Genomic DNA, 17963 nt, shown 5'->3' with positions numbered 1-17963 from the left:
ATGACCATGATCGAAGCTCTGATATTGAAGATGAAGACGAAGAGGGGTGCTAAAGTCGTTGATGCCCTCGTCAGCGTCTTGTGTTGGTGTGTGATTCTGTGTGTGAAACTGGGAGTCTCACACAGCAACACAACACGGGTGAAAGTGGGAGTTGTGGTTGATGTGTCCCTACCAGCTGGCAACATAGGATTGAGCTGCATTAACATTTCCCTCTCCGACTTTTATGCCTCTCATTCTCATTACAAAACCAGGCTGCTCTTCCACCTCCGAGACTCCGGCTCAGACATCGTTACTGCAGCATCTCAAGGTTCTCTCTCCCTCCCTCCCTCTCTCTCTCTCTCTATATCATCTACATGCAAGATGTGTGTGTGTGTGCATAGGGTGTTGTTGGTTTGAGCCTGTGACACTCACTGGATATCCAAATTCGTCTTCTTGAGTTTCCTTCTCTTTCCCCTTGGCATAATGTTTTGTTGTTTCAGGATCCTTTGTTTCTCTCTCTCTCTCTCTCTCTTTTTTAATGAAAAAGTCACTTAATTTTTTCAAAAAAATTATTTTTGTAAATTTTTATGATATTTGTTTAATCTTTAGAAAATTGCCAAAATTTGAAAAAAAAAATCTGATTATTTAAGAAGGGAGAATTTCAATAAAGACTATTTGACCATACTTAATTACATTCAAAGCCCTTATATTTCTGAAATTTCATTGCAGTTTAAAGGTATTAATTTGATATTAAATTTCTGAGAGAAATTAAATGACAAAATTGCCTCTCGTTTAAATTAATATTAGGACTACCATACTTCCCTTGTTTATTTACTTATTAGATATTGTTAATTGTCCTATTTCACTTGTTGATTCTTATACTGTTCATTTACTTACAAACTATTATTTATTATCCTATTTTACTTGTTTATTGTCAGACTTTCATTTAATTTCATTTTAAGGAAATAAACAAGTTAAGTAGGATAATTAATAGTATTTCGTAAGTAAATAAATAAATGAAGTAGGACAATTAATAAGTGAATTAGTAGGGAAGTTCTAATAATAATTTAAAGGAGGGGCAATTTTATTATTTTTCTTAAAAATTTAATATCAAATTAGTACTCTTGAATTGTAATAAATTTTAAAAAATATAAGGACTTTGAATGTAAATAAGTTTAGTCAAGGGTCCTTTATTAAAATTCTTCTTTTTAAAAAACTATTTTAAATAGTTTTTAAAAATAATTTGATGCAGTAATTGAGGGAGAATATTTTAAAAATGCTGAAGGCACGAAGATATCACAAATTTTGAAATTCTTATTTACAAAGTGACCATTATCGAAGCTCTGGGCTTGGAGGTGACATTGGAAGATGAAGATGAAGAGGGGTGCCAAAGTTGTTGATGCCCTCGTCAGCGTCTTGTGTTGGCGTGTGATTCTGTGTGTGAGGCTTGGCGTCTCACACAGCAACACAACAGTAGTGAAAGTGGGAGTTGTGGTTGATGTGTCCCTGCCAGCTGGCAACATAGGATTGAGCTGCATTAACATTTCCCTCTCCGACTTTTATGCCTCTCATTCTCACTACAAAAACAGGCTCCTCCTCCGCCTCCGAGACACCGGCACAGAACTCATTACTGCAGCATCTCAAGGCTCTCTCTCTCTCTCTCTCTGTGTCTCTGTCTCTGTCTCTGTGTATATATGTGCGCGCGCGCCCTCGGCCTCCCCCTCTGCCCTCATTCCTTCACTTGTTTTTTTCTCTAAAATAAAATCAAATAGAAATCTGGTAATAAATAAGTAAAGCAGAATAATTAATAATAATATATAAATAAATGAATAATATATAGTATAAAAATTAATAAGTTGTTTATAAATGAAGTAGGGCAATTTTATCATTTTTTAAAAAAATTTAATATCAAATCAATATTTCTCAACTGTAATAAAATTTTAAAAATTTAAAGATTTTAAATATAAATAAGTTCAGTCAAAGGTTCTTTCTTAAAATTCTCCCTTTAAGAAACTACTTTGAATAATTTCTAAAGATAATTTGATATAGTAAATGATGGAGAATGTTTTAAAAATGCAGAAGACACAAAAATATCATACATTTTAAAATAATTAAATAATTAAATCAATTTTATAAAACAGAAATGAAGAAAATATTATAAAATTTAAAAGTAATTAACTAATAACTAACTAATATAAAGCAAAGCTTCTCTTATCATTAGAACCAAATTAAAAAAATGTTAAATTCAATTAGGGATAAATTTTGAAAAGAAGCAATAAAATTTAAACACAAACAACTTGTTTAATCTTCGCAAGTTTAGCAACTAGCTAGGTACTATATCAAGGGAGTACCTTATAATGAATTCCCATATTCATCACTGTTCACTTTTGGAACTTTCACCTGCCATTTTTTGCACCACGTGTGTATCTTCATGACAATGAATGATATATCCAAAGTCAAAAATAAGAATAAGATTATGAAATTCCTGGATGATCAATGATGAACAGCTGCAGATCTAATCAAAACAGAGGAAGTGCAAGCCATAATAGGACCATTAACATCAGCGGAGGCCAATTTTGTGATCAGTCTTGGAGATAGAGCTCATGTGCCCATCGTAACATTTTCAGCTACAAGTGCTTCTCTTGCTTCACTTCGAAGTCCATATTTCTTTCGAATCGCACAAGTTGATTCAGCTCAAGCAAAAGCCATTGTCGCAATTGTTGAAGCTTTTGAGTGGAAACAAGTGGTGCCCATTTACATAGACGACAACGATTATGGGATGGGGCTCATTCCCTTCTTAACTGATGCTCTGCAGCAAGCGTATGTTCGAATTCCATATCTCTGTCGCATTTCCCCTTTGGCCACTATTGACGCCATTAGAGGAGAGCTGTACAAACTGATGACTATGCAAACCAGAGTGTTCATTGTCCATGTATCTCCTGATCTCGGCTCTACTCTCTTCCCCATAGCTCAACAGATTGGAATGATGACCGAGGGCTACGTTTGGATCGTAACAGATGGATTGGCTAATGTGTTTAGCTCTCTGAATTCCTCTGTGATGGATTCAATGCGGGGTGTATTAGGTGTGAGAACCTATATTCCTGAAACAAAAGAGCTAGACAATTTCAAAGTTCGATGGAGAAGAAAATTCCTACAAGACAATCCAACAGAGGTTGATACTCATCTGAATGTTTTTGGATTATGGGCTTATGATGCAACAACTGCATTAGCCATGGCTGTCGAGAAGGCTGGAATCACCAAGCAAGGGTTTCTCAAAAGTAATATTCAAAATCTTGGAGTTTCAACGAATGGTGAAATGCTACGTGAAGCTTTATCCAAAATAAAATTCCAAGGCCTCAGTGGAGAGTTTACTATCGTGGATGGGCAATTAAAGGCATCGGTGTTTGAGATAATAAATGTGATTGGTAGTGGAGAGAGGAGAATAGGATTTTGGACATCATGGAATGGACTGGTTGGAAGCCTGGATTCATCTTCATACAAACTAGCATCCATTGTATGGCCAGGGGATCAAAACTTTGTTCCAAAAGGTTGGGCCATTCCAACACATGGCAAGAAGATGAGGATAGGAGTTCCAGTGAGAAACGAATATACTGAATTCGTCAAAGTAACTCGTGACCCAGTCACCAATAGAACCAAGGTCACTGGTTTTTGCATAGATATGTTTAAGGCTGTGTTAGAAGAGCTGCCTTATGCTTTGCCATATAAGTTTATCCCTTTTGCTAAACCCAATGGTGAGAAAGCAGGAACATATAATGACCTGATCAACCAAGTCTATTTGAGGGTATGTAAATTAATCCTACACCTATACTTTCTCTGATCACTATGTTTACTTGAAATCAATCATGATAAAAATATATTCTCCTATTGACAGAACTTGGATGCTGTGGTAGGGGATATCACAATCACAGCAAACAGGTCTAAATACGTGGATTTCACGTTTCCCTACACTGAATCTGGTGTAACAATGGTCGTTCCCACGAAAGACAACAGGAAGAAGAATGCATGGGCCTTCTTAAAGCCATTAACTTGGGATCTTTGGGTGACAACTGCTTGCTCTTTTGTATTCATTGGGTTTGTAGTGTGGGTGTTTGAACACCGAATAAACGAACATTTTCGGGGGACTCCATCGCATCAGATTGGCACCTGCTTATGGTTTTCTTTCTCAACCATAGTTTTTGCACAGAGTACGTCCTCCTCTTCTCCACCACTTTTCCAAAACGATTTTGATTCAAGTGCAAATATTATAAGACGTGATTGATTGAATGGTATTACAGGAGAGAGAGTGATGAGCAATTGGAGTAGATTTGTGGTGATCATATGGTTCTTCGTGGTTCTAGTTCTGGTTCAAAGCTACACTGCTAGTTTAACAGCACTTTTGACAGTTGAGCAGCTTAGCCCAACTATAAGAGAAGTAGATTTACTCATAAAGAACAGAATGAATGTTGGTTATAAGAGAGGTTCATTTATACATGAAATCTTGAAGGAAATGGGTTTCCTTGATTCTCAGCTGAAGGCGTATAACTCAACAAAGGAATGCGTCGAACTATTCGAGAGAGGAAGTGCAAATGGAGGCATTGCTGCTGCATTTGATGAAGTGCCATATGTGAAACTCTTTCTTCAAAGTTACTGCTCTAGGTATACCACGATGGAGCCAACTATTAAAACCGGTGGCTTTAGCTTTGTAAGTTGCATTGTGTAGTTCAACAATTCCACATCTTCTCGGTCTCTATCATATATATCTTTCATTCAAGGCACTCTCTTGAATTTCAGGTGTTCTCTAAAGGATCTCCTCTTGTAGCTGAAATTTCAAGAGCAATATTGAACGTTACTCAAGGGGATAAAATGAAAGCCATAGAGAATGCATGGTTCAAGGAAAAAAACTGCTTCGATTCTGATACATCAGTTTCATCCAACAGTTTAGGACTTGAAAGCTTCTGGGGGCTATTTCTTATTGTAGGGGTTGCTTCTAGTCTAGCTCTCATTTTCTTTGTCATTAACTTCCTATATCAACATGAACATATTTGGTTGCATCATGATCCCGGGACATCCAGGTGGAAACGAATTGAGGGCTTGATAAGGATCTACTACCAGAAAGATCAAAGCTATTACACATCCAAAAAGAGGGAAATGCAAAATAAGAGTGGAACTTGTTGCATGCATGATATAGTTGAAGTTGAGGCATCTCCAACTACAGAATGCACCCCAAGTCCAAGTAGCCTTTCACCTCAAGAACCACAAGGCTGATATATTATTGGTAAAGCGAGTTCGATATCTTTCTGTGAATGTCATTGAGTTGTTGGGCAAGTTCCTGAGCATTCAATCAATAAGTTGCATAAATATTATAGTGTTATAATTTTACTTTGTATTAATGCAAATATTGATATTAATTAATTTAATAATTTTGGAAATTTTGGTTGAATTGAACAAGCAAAAAAGAAAAAAAAAAAGATTTCAAGCATTCATCATCATCCAATCTCCTCACCTATTTATGTGAGCCTGCGTGAGGGCAAGAGATTTATGTGGCTTTACCCTTTCATTCATCCTCACCTATTTAATCCTCCGTAGCGTTAGGCTCTACGTTAGAGCCGGGCAAACAGGCTCAATCCAATGGGTTAACTTATTAGCCCGCCATTTTTTACGGTTTGGGTTGGCAAAATAAGCCCGTTTTTTAAAACGGATTGGGTTAGTCCAAACCATAAAATTAGGTGGGCTAAACGGGCTAACTCGCCAACCCACTTTTTTTTTTCAATTGCTATAATGCCAATACACACGCACACAGGCACGGCCACACCCACAAAAGATGAAGATAATGATGGTGAAGCTGAGTTAATTATGTCAAATGAAGATAATCATGTAACAGAACAAGCTTCCCATGTCATCAATTTAACATCAGTTATCTTGAGTATTGTGTGTATTTGTGTTCATTTGAAGCTTGAAAGTTGGACTTAGATTATTAATTGTTGTTTGATTTGAGTGGACTTTAGAGTTTGGACTCAAATAATGTTAATTATTGAACAATTTAAATTAGAACGACTATATTTGAAATTTTATATGCTTATTAATTGCATTATAAAAAAATTTAAGTTGTTAAAAAAATAATTTCGATGTGTTTAAACGGGTTAACCCGCGGGTTGGCTAGCCCGTTATGAAACAGGTCCAACCCATTTTAATTGGCGGGCTGACCCAACCCAGCTCACAAAAACGTCAGCCAATGCAGGCCAACTCGTGGGCTGGCCCGTAACCCGTTCGCCCAGTGCTACTCTACGTTTCTCTTCTCCCTCGTCGTTTTCACTCTGAGCCTGTCGATGTTGATCTCTTTATTCTGTTTATGAAGTTCTTCATCATTTTCATCGATCTCTTGCCTCGTAATTGCACTTTCTGATTATTTTCTTGAAGAATCAGACTGTGAAGCTGATGGAATCTGTTGATTCTATCTCTGCATTACACTCAGTGAGCCTAATGTTCTACGATTTCTTCTATTTCGGTGATTGTGCTTTTTTGTTTTTTTTTCCTGTTTTATGACGATTGAAGGCAACAAATTAGAGTGCCTGCTTCGCTTTTTATACATTACCGATAAAGAACTCGATCACAGATTCAGGCATTTGCCTTCGGATTTGGTCAGGCATGATCTTACATTTCAATTTTCCGCGTTACTTTCACATCAATTATCTTCAATTATTTCTCCATTTTAGGATTAATTTGCATATACAAAATTGAATCTACAGTTTTCTATGTTGCATTCTTGTCATTTGTTTATCTTCGTTTTCAGTTTTTGGATTTATCTCTACATTCACGATCGAATCTGGAGTTTCAATTTGCGCATTAATATGCCTATTACAGGGTTTTTTTTTTTTTTTAGCCGGAGTCTATTACAGGTTTAAATACTATTTTTTTTTCTTTTCTTAAGTTTTGAAGTTCATTTGGAATTTTCCTCGAGCACTGTGGTTTTATAGCCACTTCCATGGATCATTTCACGATCTGTTTTACTAGCTTCCATGGCGGATTGGCAATACTTTATAATATTGACTATCTTCATCCTTTGTTTTAGGATTTATCTGTACATATAGAAGATCGAGTTTACTGCTTCATTTGGTGCATTCTTTTCAAACGTTTATGATTTATCTCCGTTCTCTGTTTTAGGATTAATTTTTGAAAATTGATTTTTCAAAAGCTATTTCTGCTTAACCGTTTATTTTTTATTTTATTTTTTGTTTTCTATTTTATTTTTTTGATAAAGAATAGGATAAGATAAACAAATAGAATTTTTTTTAAGAAAATAATTATTTTATGTAAGATAATTAATTTTAAAACAAAATTTATAATATGAAATTCAAGTTTCTTGGACAAAATTAATTTTTGGAAATGCAAAATAAATACTGTAGTGAAGCCCATATCACAAAAGTCTGTCCTCAAATGGGCTTCAAAAGCCTACTGTATCATGGATTGCCAGCGGCAAATCGTACTAGTGTTTTCACGGAAAATACTTAGCATTCTTTATGGGGGGAAAAAATAGTTAGCAAAAACAAGTCTTTACATGAAAAATATAATTTTAAATGAATACTTCCTCTGATATTATTTATAGGATAAAAAAAAATTATTTTATTTATAAATCATATCATTAAATTTTTATCATAAATTTTTTTTGAGAAAATATGTTATTAAAGTATGTATATTTAATAAGGATAAAGTTGAAAACTTATTAAATTTTAAGACAGAGTTAATAAATTTTAAAATTTTACTTGGTACCAATAAAACATGTTGGAAGTGACTTATAAATAAAATTAAAAAAGTATATATATTTTAATAACATATCTATCATCAAGATAGATAAAATATTTACCATGAAAAGGGTAATTGAAAAAAAAAAATATTAATATTACATTCATCACTTCATGTAGACTTTATTTTGAAACATAAACTAAATATGTTTGACAAAAAACGAATATGAGGCAGCAAAAATTATGAAAAAATTACACCCAAGTCCCACAGATAGAAGTTTATTATTTAAAGATCTCACAAATTTCATAAAATATTCTCAAATCTCAAATTTTATGCATTGACAACTTCACTAAGGGTATTGACAACTGAGCAACGGTTGCTTTTAATCAAATTACCAACACCTTTAATCAAGTTATTAATGCGTAAAATTTGAGACTTGAAAGTATTTTGTTAAATTTCTGAGACTTTTTGATAATAAATTTTTATTTGTGAGATTTGGATGTAATTTTCTGAAAAATTATCTTCTCTTGAGACATTGAGAGCAAAGGGTAAACTAGATCCCTTCTAACAAAATTAGGACACATAATTAGAGAAAGAAAATTTACCACTCATGCTAACTTTAATTGGTAAATATTATCTTTACCCGAAAGCAATATCTTTGAAACAAAAATAAGTGAACATAAAATGAAAGTTTTGATTAGGTCGGGATGTGGAGGTTTTTTTTTTCTTTTTCCGGTACAAAAAGAGGAGGATTTATTAAAGTATCTATATAACAGTGAAAAAATGTACAAAAAAAGGGTGCCTTGAATCATGAGCCGTGAGATTTCTCTTTAAGTTGCATAATATATTTTTTTTCTAGGTAACTATTTCAGTACTTTTTATTCATCCAACCCTGTTCACACATCATAACAGTGTTTAATTGTTAGAAAAATACAGTCTGTAAAGAACTTTCAAATTACTATCAACGTTGTGGATCATACATGGAGAAATATTTTTAATCATAGACTTGTTCTTTTTCTTTTTTCTTTTTTAAAAAAAGAAGAAATAAAGAAAAGGAACGTGGTGTGGTGGGCAGTGCACAAGGGAAAGAATATCCAGGAGGGAGGACCCTCAATGTTGAGTCGGTTTGTATTATTATTGTCATTTCTTACAACTCTTATCCAAATCAGAACCTCGCGTCCAATCCAATAATGCACCATTTTTCCCATTCACCATCACAACCCCACTTCTCACTTTTGAAAGCTAATTTACATTGTATTTCTATCCCTCCCATTTTTCGCATTCTCTTGTTATTGACATGTATTATGTTGTTTGGCTGCTTCACCTGTTCCTTCTTGTCTTATCTAATTATGTTGGATTGAATGGTTTGAGATAGGTGAACATACGATTATGATACTTAGACCAGATTGGTCCCTTTACTTGTGAGTTTGTCTCTTAACTCTTTCATATTTCTCTTTTCTTTTTTTATCTCCCACTGCCTAAACTCCATCAAATACACACAATCAAACTAGTCATACTGGTTTAAGAATTAACTATTAAAATCATAATCAAACTAGTTATAAATAAAACATTTTATCAAGCTAATCAAAATACTAGTTCAGAAATTTACCTGTTCAACTAGGTAATTTAACCTGAATTTTAATAATTCAAATAATTTACATCTAATTCACACCCTTTTGTGTGTATGATGATGTGCATGATATTTATTTGAACCGTTACGTTCGTGTCGGGCCCAACAATGGACTGACGATATAATAAATCAGTTTCTGGATTTTCTGTGTTGTGTTCTCATTAGAAGGCCATGTTGAAAGCCACTCAAATTCGAAAAGAACCACCTTGGCTTGTTTCATCGCCAGGAAGGCCATGGCTTTTCTTCTCCACAACCTCCCTGCTTCACTCCTTCCCCATTCTAGATGTAAAGAAACACCATTTCACCAGAACCGTTCTCCTTCAAAACCCTCTTCTCTCTCTCCTCTTCCGTCAATCTCGTCATCTCCTCTGACCATTCTCCAAAATCCCACTTCACAGGTTGCGCAGGTCGACATTCCTCCTGTTGCTCAAGACGATAAGCACCACAAAGACGACTTCTTTCTCAACCTCGGCCTTGCTGTCCGTACCCTCCGTGAAGACCTCCCTTCACTCTTCATCAAAGATCTCAATTTTGACATTTACAGGTCATTGCCTCATCTCAGTCTCTCAATTCTCTGTTGATTCCACTCCAAGTTTTACTTTCTGCTGAAAATTAAAGTCTTGTTTCAACTTCCTACTTCAAGAGGTGATTAGATAGTGTTATACAATTTTTCTGAAGATCAATTATGCTCTGATGGCGAAACAGAGAATCACGCTGTTTATGAGAGAGACAATGAATATATAGGGTCGAACCAAAATGAGGGTTTAGTTTTCTCCATTTTGATGTTTCTGAAGCTTTTTTAATTTCTGAGGAAGGTGGAATTTTGATCATTTCAGGGATGACATAACATTCATGGACCCTCTGAGCACGTTTACTGGAATTGAGAAGTACAAATTGATCTTCTGGGCATTGCGGTTTCATGGGAAAATGTTGTTCCGTGAGATTGCCCTGGATGTTCATCGGATGTGGCAGCCTTCAGAGAATGAGATTCTGATAAGGTGGAACCTGAGAGGAATCCCTAGAGTTCCCTGGGAAACCAAAGGAGAATTCCAAGGAACTTCACGGTATAAACTGGACAGAAATGGCAAAATATATGAGCACAAAGTGGATAATCTAGCATTCAATTTCCCAAGAACTGTGAAACCAGTTTCAGTTCTTGATTTTGTTACTGCCTGCCCAGCAAGTCCCAATCCTACATTCTTAACAGCTCCTGTAGATGCCTACTCTTCCTGGATAGAGCTATACCGTGTAGTCAGAGAGACATTACATCAAGAAGATATTCTGTTACCACAAGATGGTCTGGCCTTATATTCATAGCTACTAACAATGACGTACTGCTACTTCCAAAATGAAATAATACTTTTTTTTGTGATGTTAATATCATGTAATGTGAGACTACTGCTTATTGAGCTGTTTCTCAGACAATTTGTACAATGCCAATCCTACAGGTTAGATGTAGCTAATTTGGTCAATAGCAGGTAAGGGGTTATGTTGAAGGGGACAAGAGTATGTATAGTTGAGCAGGGATGATGCTGAAGAGTTCTACCATGTTCTTGGAGGAAAATGAGCCTTGACATGTGTTTATAGAGCTGTTATAGATTATGTGTTTGTATATATACAATAATCTGTGAAGTTCATCCGAGTACTTGGTTTTGATTATGTTGCAGAGTTGGATTCCGTTGTTTTTTTCTTATAAAATACTGAGCTACTTTTGAGGTTTCTTGTTCTCCTGTGGTTTTATTTTTATTTTTTTAAATAAATTCTGGAAAATGCATTACTAAATCAAAAGAGATTACAATCATCCACAGTTACTCAAGGAGTCTCCCTCATCATACTACCCCTCTTGAGGAAGAGGTTGGGGATGATCAAAGATATAAATATTATCTTCTAAACTATGCGAAAGTCCAGCTAAATGATTAGCAGTTACATTCCCTTATGGCATATCACCGAGTTCCATTCTCTACGATACATCAATCTTGCATCTTCAATGACATCCTTAAAAGGATGAGAGTTGTTGTAACCTCTAGATAAAAGAGTGACATTTCCAATTCAATGTCAAAAAAATATCCACATTCCTGAAACCACTAATCTAGCAGAGGTGAAGGCCATGGTCCATGGATGATGCCGAGCACTTTGGCAATTGCAAGAGGAACATTAATTAACTGGAACTGAAATCCCGTTAATTATATATAGTCTCTTTTAGGCATCTTTTCTAAGGTTTGTCTTTGCTGATTTGCATTTTTTGTATTAAAAAACCTAACATGACTTGCCTTTGAGTCAGTAGTATGGTTTATTTATTCTACTCACTTCACATTCATCTGAACACAGATTGTTTTATACTTTTCTTAGCCTTGACGGCAATAATACTATTTGACCTCTGTGTGTGTTCAAATGGAGCTTGATAGTATATATATAAGGCAAGACATTCATAAGCAAACCACAACTGGACAAAATAATGGCCCATGCAGGTCTCGAACCTGCGACCTTCGCGTTATTAGCACGACGCTCTAACCAACTGAGCTAATAGGCCGTCGTTGTTGATTAAATGTTGCAGATAATTTTATATCGAATATAATAATATTGGTGTTAATTTAAAAAATAAACCAGATTATGTATTCAATAACATATATCATGGTTTTTGAGAAAACACCAGTAATTGTAATCATATACTATAATACGAACAATGCTATTACCAGTAGATTGGGAAAGAATGTAACCAATACAAGATTGTTGAATCAAAAATATTAGTTACAAGGATGGAATCTTAATCTACTTGAGCATATCTCAACCCAAAACCAGTGCTTAACGAAAAAATTTACCTCATGACATGACACCCCCAATATTATATTTATATATATATATATATATATATAGACTCGGCCAACTGTTATAAATTAATGAAATGTTACCATTCTCCACATCCAGCACAGCTTCAGATTCGGACGCAAACTTTTTTCAAAATAATAATAGTAATAGTAATATTGGGATTTGAAGAGTTTGCTGCAACTTTTTGCACATCCTATCTTACTTTTTTTTTTTTTAACAAACAATACTTTATGAAAATTTCAAAATACAAATTAAAGAAGGACCCCTTGACTATGGTCACAATTGTGAGATAATATCTAGAAGATGCATTTGCAAAGAAAAAGAAAAATAAAAATAAAAATAGAATAAATATTGACTCACACGACATAATCACATTTATTTATTTGGACTTTATGACTAAATAATTCACTTTTTTCTTTTTTAATAAAAAATATTCTTTTTTTTTTTTTAGTGCTTATCTAAATTCCAGTCGAATTAGGCTCAAAATGGGAAACGACTAACCTTTTTCTAACTACAACACTTAGACCCGCAAAAGTTTACACTTGTATAAATGCATCATTTTCCTTTGAGCATATTCTTTAAGCTATAATTCTTGAGCCCTTATTTATAAATGTTTGGGTTGAAGCCATTCAAGGTTATTTCCTCTCTTGGCAAACAAAAAAATACATCCTCTCATCCATTTAATTAAAAGTTATTTAGAGCATTTTCACAGGAATTAACAAGAGATTTGAAAACTTGTTGACTATATCTAAAAATTAATAATATTTTCAACTTTAACCTCATCAAACCCATCCTTTGAGGAGCCAAAAGCCAAGTTTGGAAAATATAAGCCAATATTGATTAAGGCAATATAAAAAAATTAATATTGAATATCTCATATAGCACCTTATAAAAAAAATACTTGGATCTAGTGAGTTATTTAAATTCACTCATTCAATAAGTATTTTATATGGTATGATAATAACTATTTGATTTAATCAAATACAATGGCTGTAAGAGAATTGTTTAGATTGTTTTTCTTTTTTTTTTTTTAAGAAAATGTATCTTGATGTTCAAGTATTGAATAAAATTAAATGGCTGTAATTGATATAGTCATTAAATGAGTGAATTTAAGTCACCCATTTAATCAAAATCTTATGCAAAAAGATTAAAAGCATCTATCCTCCAAATAACTTATAAGAAAGAATGGAGGGAGTGGAAAATAATGGTCACAGCTCACAAAAGCGTGAACTCAAAAATTCAAAAGCAGTAGAAATTTGTAGCTTACCCTTTTATAGAAGAATAGCCAAAGCATAAGGGAAAAAACAATTATCTCACTAATGAATAATAATTAAACTTAACAATAGAGATTGCTGTCTTTAATTATGTGGTCCAAATTAAACACACAAGGAATATAAGCCTAATGGATCGTCCATGGTATTTTTGGGTAAAGGCTGTCTTCATCATTTACAAGGAGGAGAGTGGGCATTTACAAGATATTAATAAAAGTTAATTTTTTTTTTTTGATATCATGAAAAAGTTAGAGATAATTTTATTTTTATCATTAGCTTTAAATAATAATACAATTACGTAAAATATATTTAGCCTAATCAAGAAGGGATAAAATTAAAAAAAATAGTTTAATTATTATGAAGTGTCTTATATTTTGAATCAAAAATTATTTATAAAAGGTGCCTTATATTTTAAATCAAAAATTGCTTTTAAAAGTAGTTTAACTATTCTAGTACGAACTAATGTTATACCAAGCCAGTAGCATTCTTATTTTTTAAAAAAACATTATATATTTAAATTTATATATTTAAAGGACTTATTTTCAATTAAATTTAAGATATATAAATTTTTATGAATTATTTATTTTATAATAAATTATTATTAATATTATTAATATTTTAAGATTCACTTATTTTGATTTAATGAAGAAAAATATATTAAATATATAAAATTAAGTATGTAAGTCTTTTATTCTTTTGATGTCATAAGATAAGTACAGTTATATCAATCAAGTTAATAATTGTAAGAAAAGCATTGGAATAATAAAACTTTAGTTTCTTAAGTTTACCTTAGTTATTGATTTCACTGTTTAAGTTTAATTTTTTATCTATATGATTCCTTATGTATTCTTAAATTATCACGTGAGTTCTTCAAGTTTTAAAGTGTAAATTAACTCTCAAAATAATATAATGTGTAAAATATATTAATGATATGACATGTATATGTAGTTAAATGAGAACAAACTAACCATCAAATTAGTTTTATTTTTTATTAACATATAATCACTTAAATTGTTTTTATTCTCTTATTCCTTAGAAATTTGAAGTCTGTTTTTTCTATGTAAATAATTATAATTTTTTTCATTAATTTACATGCTTGCCATTAATATTTTACAAATGTTATACCAAGCCAATGGTATTTTTTTAAAAAAAATCTTATATACTTACATTTATATATTTAAGAGACTTATTTTCAATTAAATTAAGATATATAAATTTTTTATATATTATTTATTTTATAATAAATTATTATTAATATTATTAATATTTTAAGATTCACTTATTTTGATTTAATTGAAAAAAAATATATTAAATATATAAAATTAAGTATGTAAGTTTTCTTTTATTCTTTTGACATTATTAGATAAGTACAGTTATATCAATCAAGTTAATAATTGTAAGAAAAGTATTGGAATAATAAAACTTTTAATTTATCAAGTTCACCTTGATTATTGATTAAATCATTTAAGTTTAATTTTTATCTATATGATTCTTTATGTATTCTTAAATTATCATGTAAATTCTTCAAATTTTTAAGAATAAATTGACTCTCAAAATAATACAATGTATTAGTGATATGACATGTATATCTAGTCAAATGAGAACAAACTAACCATCAAATTAGTTTATTTTTTATTAATATATAATCAGCTGTTTTGTTCTCTTATTTCTTAGAAATTTGAAGTCTATTTTGTCTATGAAAATAATTATAATTTTTTTATTAATTTACATGATTGCTATCAATATTCAATTAATGTTATACTAGGCAAATGACATTTAAAAAAAAACTTATATACTTACATTTATATATTTAAAAGACTTATTTTTAATTAAATTAAAATATATAAATTTTTATATATTATTTATCTTATAATAAATTATTATTAATATTTTAAGATTCACTTATTTTAATTTAATCAGGAAAAATATATTAAATAAATAAAATGAAGCATGTAAGTCTTCTTTTACTCTTGGTAAAAAAAAAAAGTCTTCTTTTACTCTTTTGACATCATTAGATGAGAACAGTTATATCAATCAAGTTAATAATTGCATGAAAAGCATTAAAATAATAAAATTTTTAATTTTTTAAGTTTATCCTAGTTATTGATTTGGCCGCTTAAATTTAATTTTTTATCAATTTGATCTTTTGTGTGTTCTTAATGTATAAAATTATCATGGGAGTCTTTCAAGTTTTAAAATATTTTCAAGTTTTAAAATATAAATTAACTTTTAAAATAATCTATTAATGATGTGACATGTATATATAATTAAATGAGAACAGATCAAATTAATTTAATTTTTTATTAATATATAATCGCTTACACTGTTTTTGTTCTCTTATTTTTTTAGAAATTCAAAGTCTGTTTTCTCTATGTAAACAATTATAATTTTTTTATTAATTTACATGGCTGGCATCAATATTCTACTATTTATGCTAGTAAATTTTAACAGTATAACATTCTTTTTAAACAATAAGGATTAAATAGATATTCGAAGTAAATTTAATAAACTAAATTGATAAAAATTAAATTTAAAAAACTAATTTGATAACTAAAACAAATTTTAGGGACTAAAAGTTATATTATCCTACAAATATTTGTATTGTGTATTCGCAATACATATTTTTTAATTAAAACAGAAATGGTGACGGTTTTGTGGCATATATGGTATATAAAGGAATTCTTAGATATGCTAATTTATTAATTGATATATAAGCTCAATGGGTACTTTATTAGACCTTTTTTATTTAAAGTTTCCACCACGCATGAATTGATAAAATCAAAGTGAAGACATAATTTCGACATACTTAGGTGAGCTTTAGTAAATTAAGACACTTCAGCCTAATAATTTGAGGTTTGATATGAATTTATTAAGGTAAAAGTATAAAACTTAAAGAAGAACCCCTTGATTATGGCCACAAGAAACTATATATATATATATATATATAAGATGTGCAAAATTGGTTGCATGCAAAGAAAAATAAATATAAATATAAAGAGAGGAAATATTGAGGATTTGAATTAAGTGAGTGGACTAAATTCATTCACTTAAAAAGTGACCCATGTGATACAATAATAGTTGTTAGATTTAATTGAACTACTATAAAAAATTTGTTATATGATACTTAGAAAGCACTACAAATCTCAAATTTTTTTAGAGAGACAATATGTATAAGGAGTGTGCTAATTGTGAGAATTATTTTAAATTTTTTAATAACATTATATCTTGATAAATTTTAAGTGTTGATGAAATTCAACTGTTATAATTAAAACACTCATTGAATAAGCAGGTTTAAGTCACTCACAAAATTCAAATATAAATAGTGATTCACATGATTAAATAATTCACTTTTTCTTCTTTCTTTTTTTAATACAAAATATTCCTTTTCTAGTGCTTACCTAAATTCTAGTGGAATTTAATTGGGGTTAAAATGGGGAAACCAGTGACCTTTTTCTAATCACGACACTCAAACCTACAATTTTTTAGAAAATATAAACCAATTTTGTTTAAGGCAATATGAAAAAAAAAATTAAATATATCATATAATAGTCTACCTTATAAAAATAAATTTGAATAAGGTGACACTATTATAAAAAAAAAACACTTTTAACGTTACTTTTTAATATTAGGAGATTTGAAAATTTAGTTTATCCACCTCATTTTCAACATAGAAACATCAAAAGGTCATGTTACCGTTGAAGGCAAATGACATGGTATCATTTAATTATTAAAAAAGATAAAATAGGAGCAACGTCACTTCATGAATAAATGATATGATATACCATAATTTTTTTAAAAAAATAAATATTAAATGAGAAATCACGTCACCTTCTCAAAAAATAACTTGGTTTCCCTTAGCCATGTCATTTTTTATCAAGAATGATCTGAGAAGTTATTCATTTATTTACTAAAATGCCACCACACTATTTTTTTTCTTCACTTTTTAATAGGTGATATAAATTAGTATGATAAAAACTATTTTTTATAGCAGTGTGAGTAGCCTAATTAGTTCATGGTTTTCAAAAGTTGTTGAAAAAACAATTATGCTCACTAATAATTAAACTTGACAATGGAAATTAATGTCTTTAACGTGATCCATATTAAACACAGAAATTCAAGCCTCATGGACCGTCCATGGTATTCTTGGGTAAAGGCTATCTTCATCATTTACAAGAACAAGAGTGGGCATTTACAAGGCATACCATTTATAAAAAAACTCTGGCATGAATTAATATCATACTAGTAGTATTTTCATTTTAAAGAATACTTATATACTTAATTTTATTTATTTAAAGTATATGTTTTTAATTAAATCAATTATTTATTTTATAAAAAATTAATATTATTAATATTTTAAGATCCACTTATTTTAATTTGATTGAAAAAATATATTAAGTATGTAAATATTTCTCTTTAACTCTTTTTTTTTTGGACATTATTAGATAAGGACAGTTATATCAATCAAGTTAACGATTGTAAGAAAAACATTTTTATTTGTATTCGTAATATATTGCTTT

At 30.9% G+C, this 17963-nt stretch overlaps 2 protein-coding genes and 1 non-coding gene across 3 annotated transcripts; 2 read left to right on the top strand and 1 right to left on the bottom strand.

Moving 5' to 3' along the window:
- On the top strand, nucleotides 1-5303 carry LOC129314170 (glutamate receptor 2.7-like). The gene is made up of 5 exons (XM_054957535.1): nucleotides 1-307; nucleotides 2487-3781; nucleotides 3872-4184; nucleotides 4275-4681; nucleotides 4771-5303. Exons 1-5 carry the CDS (start codon nucleotides 1-3, stop codon nucleotides 5242-5244), a joined length of 2796 nt encoding a protein of 931 aa, XP_054813510.1. The 3' UTR covers nucleotides 5245-5303.
- A 4196-nt stretch (nucleotides 5304-9499) lies between these two features.
- LOC129314402 (uncharacterized) lies at nucleotides 9500-11008 on the top strand. The gene is made up of 2 exons (XM_054957846.1): nucleotides 9500-9893; nucleotides 10186-11008. Exons 1-2 carry the CDS (start codon nucleotides 9583-9585, stop codon nucleotides 10664-10666), a joined length of 792 nt encoding a protein of 263 aa, XP_054813821.1. The 5' UTR covers nucleotides 9500-9582; the 3' UTR covers nucleotides 10667-11008.
- Nucleotides 11009-11805: 797 nt separating this feature from the next.
- On the bottom strand, nucleotides 11806-11879 carry TRNAI-AAU (transfer RNA isoleucine (anticodon AAU)). The gene has a single exon. It is a non-coding gene; the product is annotated as a tRNA-Ile (tRNA).
- Between the last annotated feature and the right edge of the window lie 6084 nt (nucleotides 11880-17963).

This window comes from Prosopis cineraria, unplaced genomic scaffold (assembly GCF_029017545.1).
Source record: "Prosopis cineraria cultivar Desert tree isolate PC_DT_omini unplaced genomic scaffold, ASM2901754v1 PC6, whole genome shotgun sequence".
Classification (NCBI taxonomy): domain Eukaryota; kingdom Viridiplantae; phylum Streptophyta; class Magnoliopsida; order Fabales; family Fabaceae; genus Prosopis; species Prosopis cineraria.
Note: the sequence above shows the minus strand (reverse complement) of the source record. Positions and strands in the feature narration are given on the sequence as shown.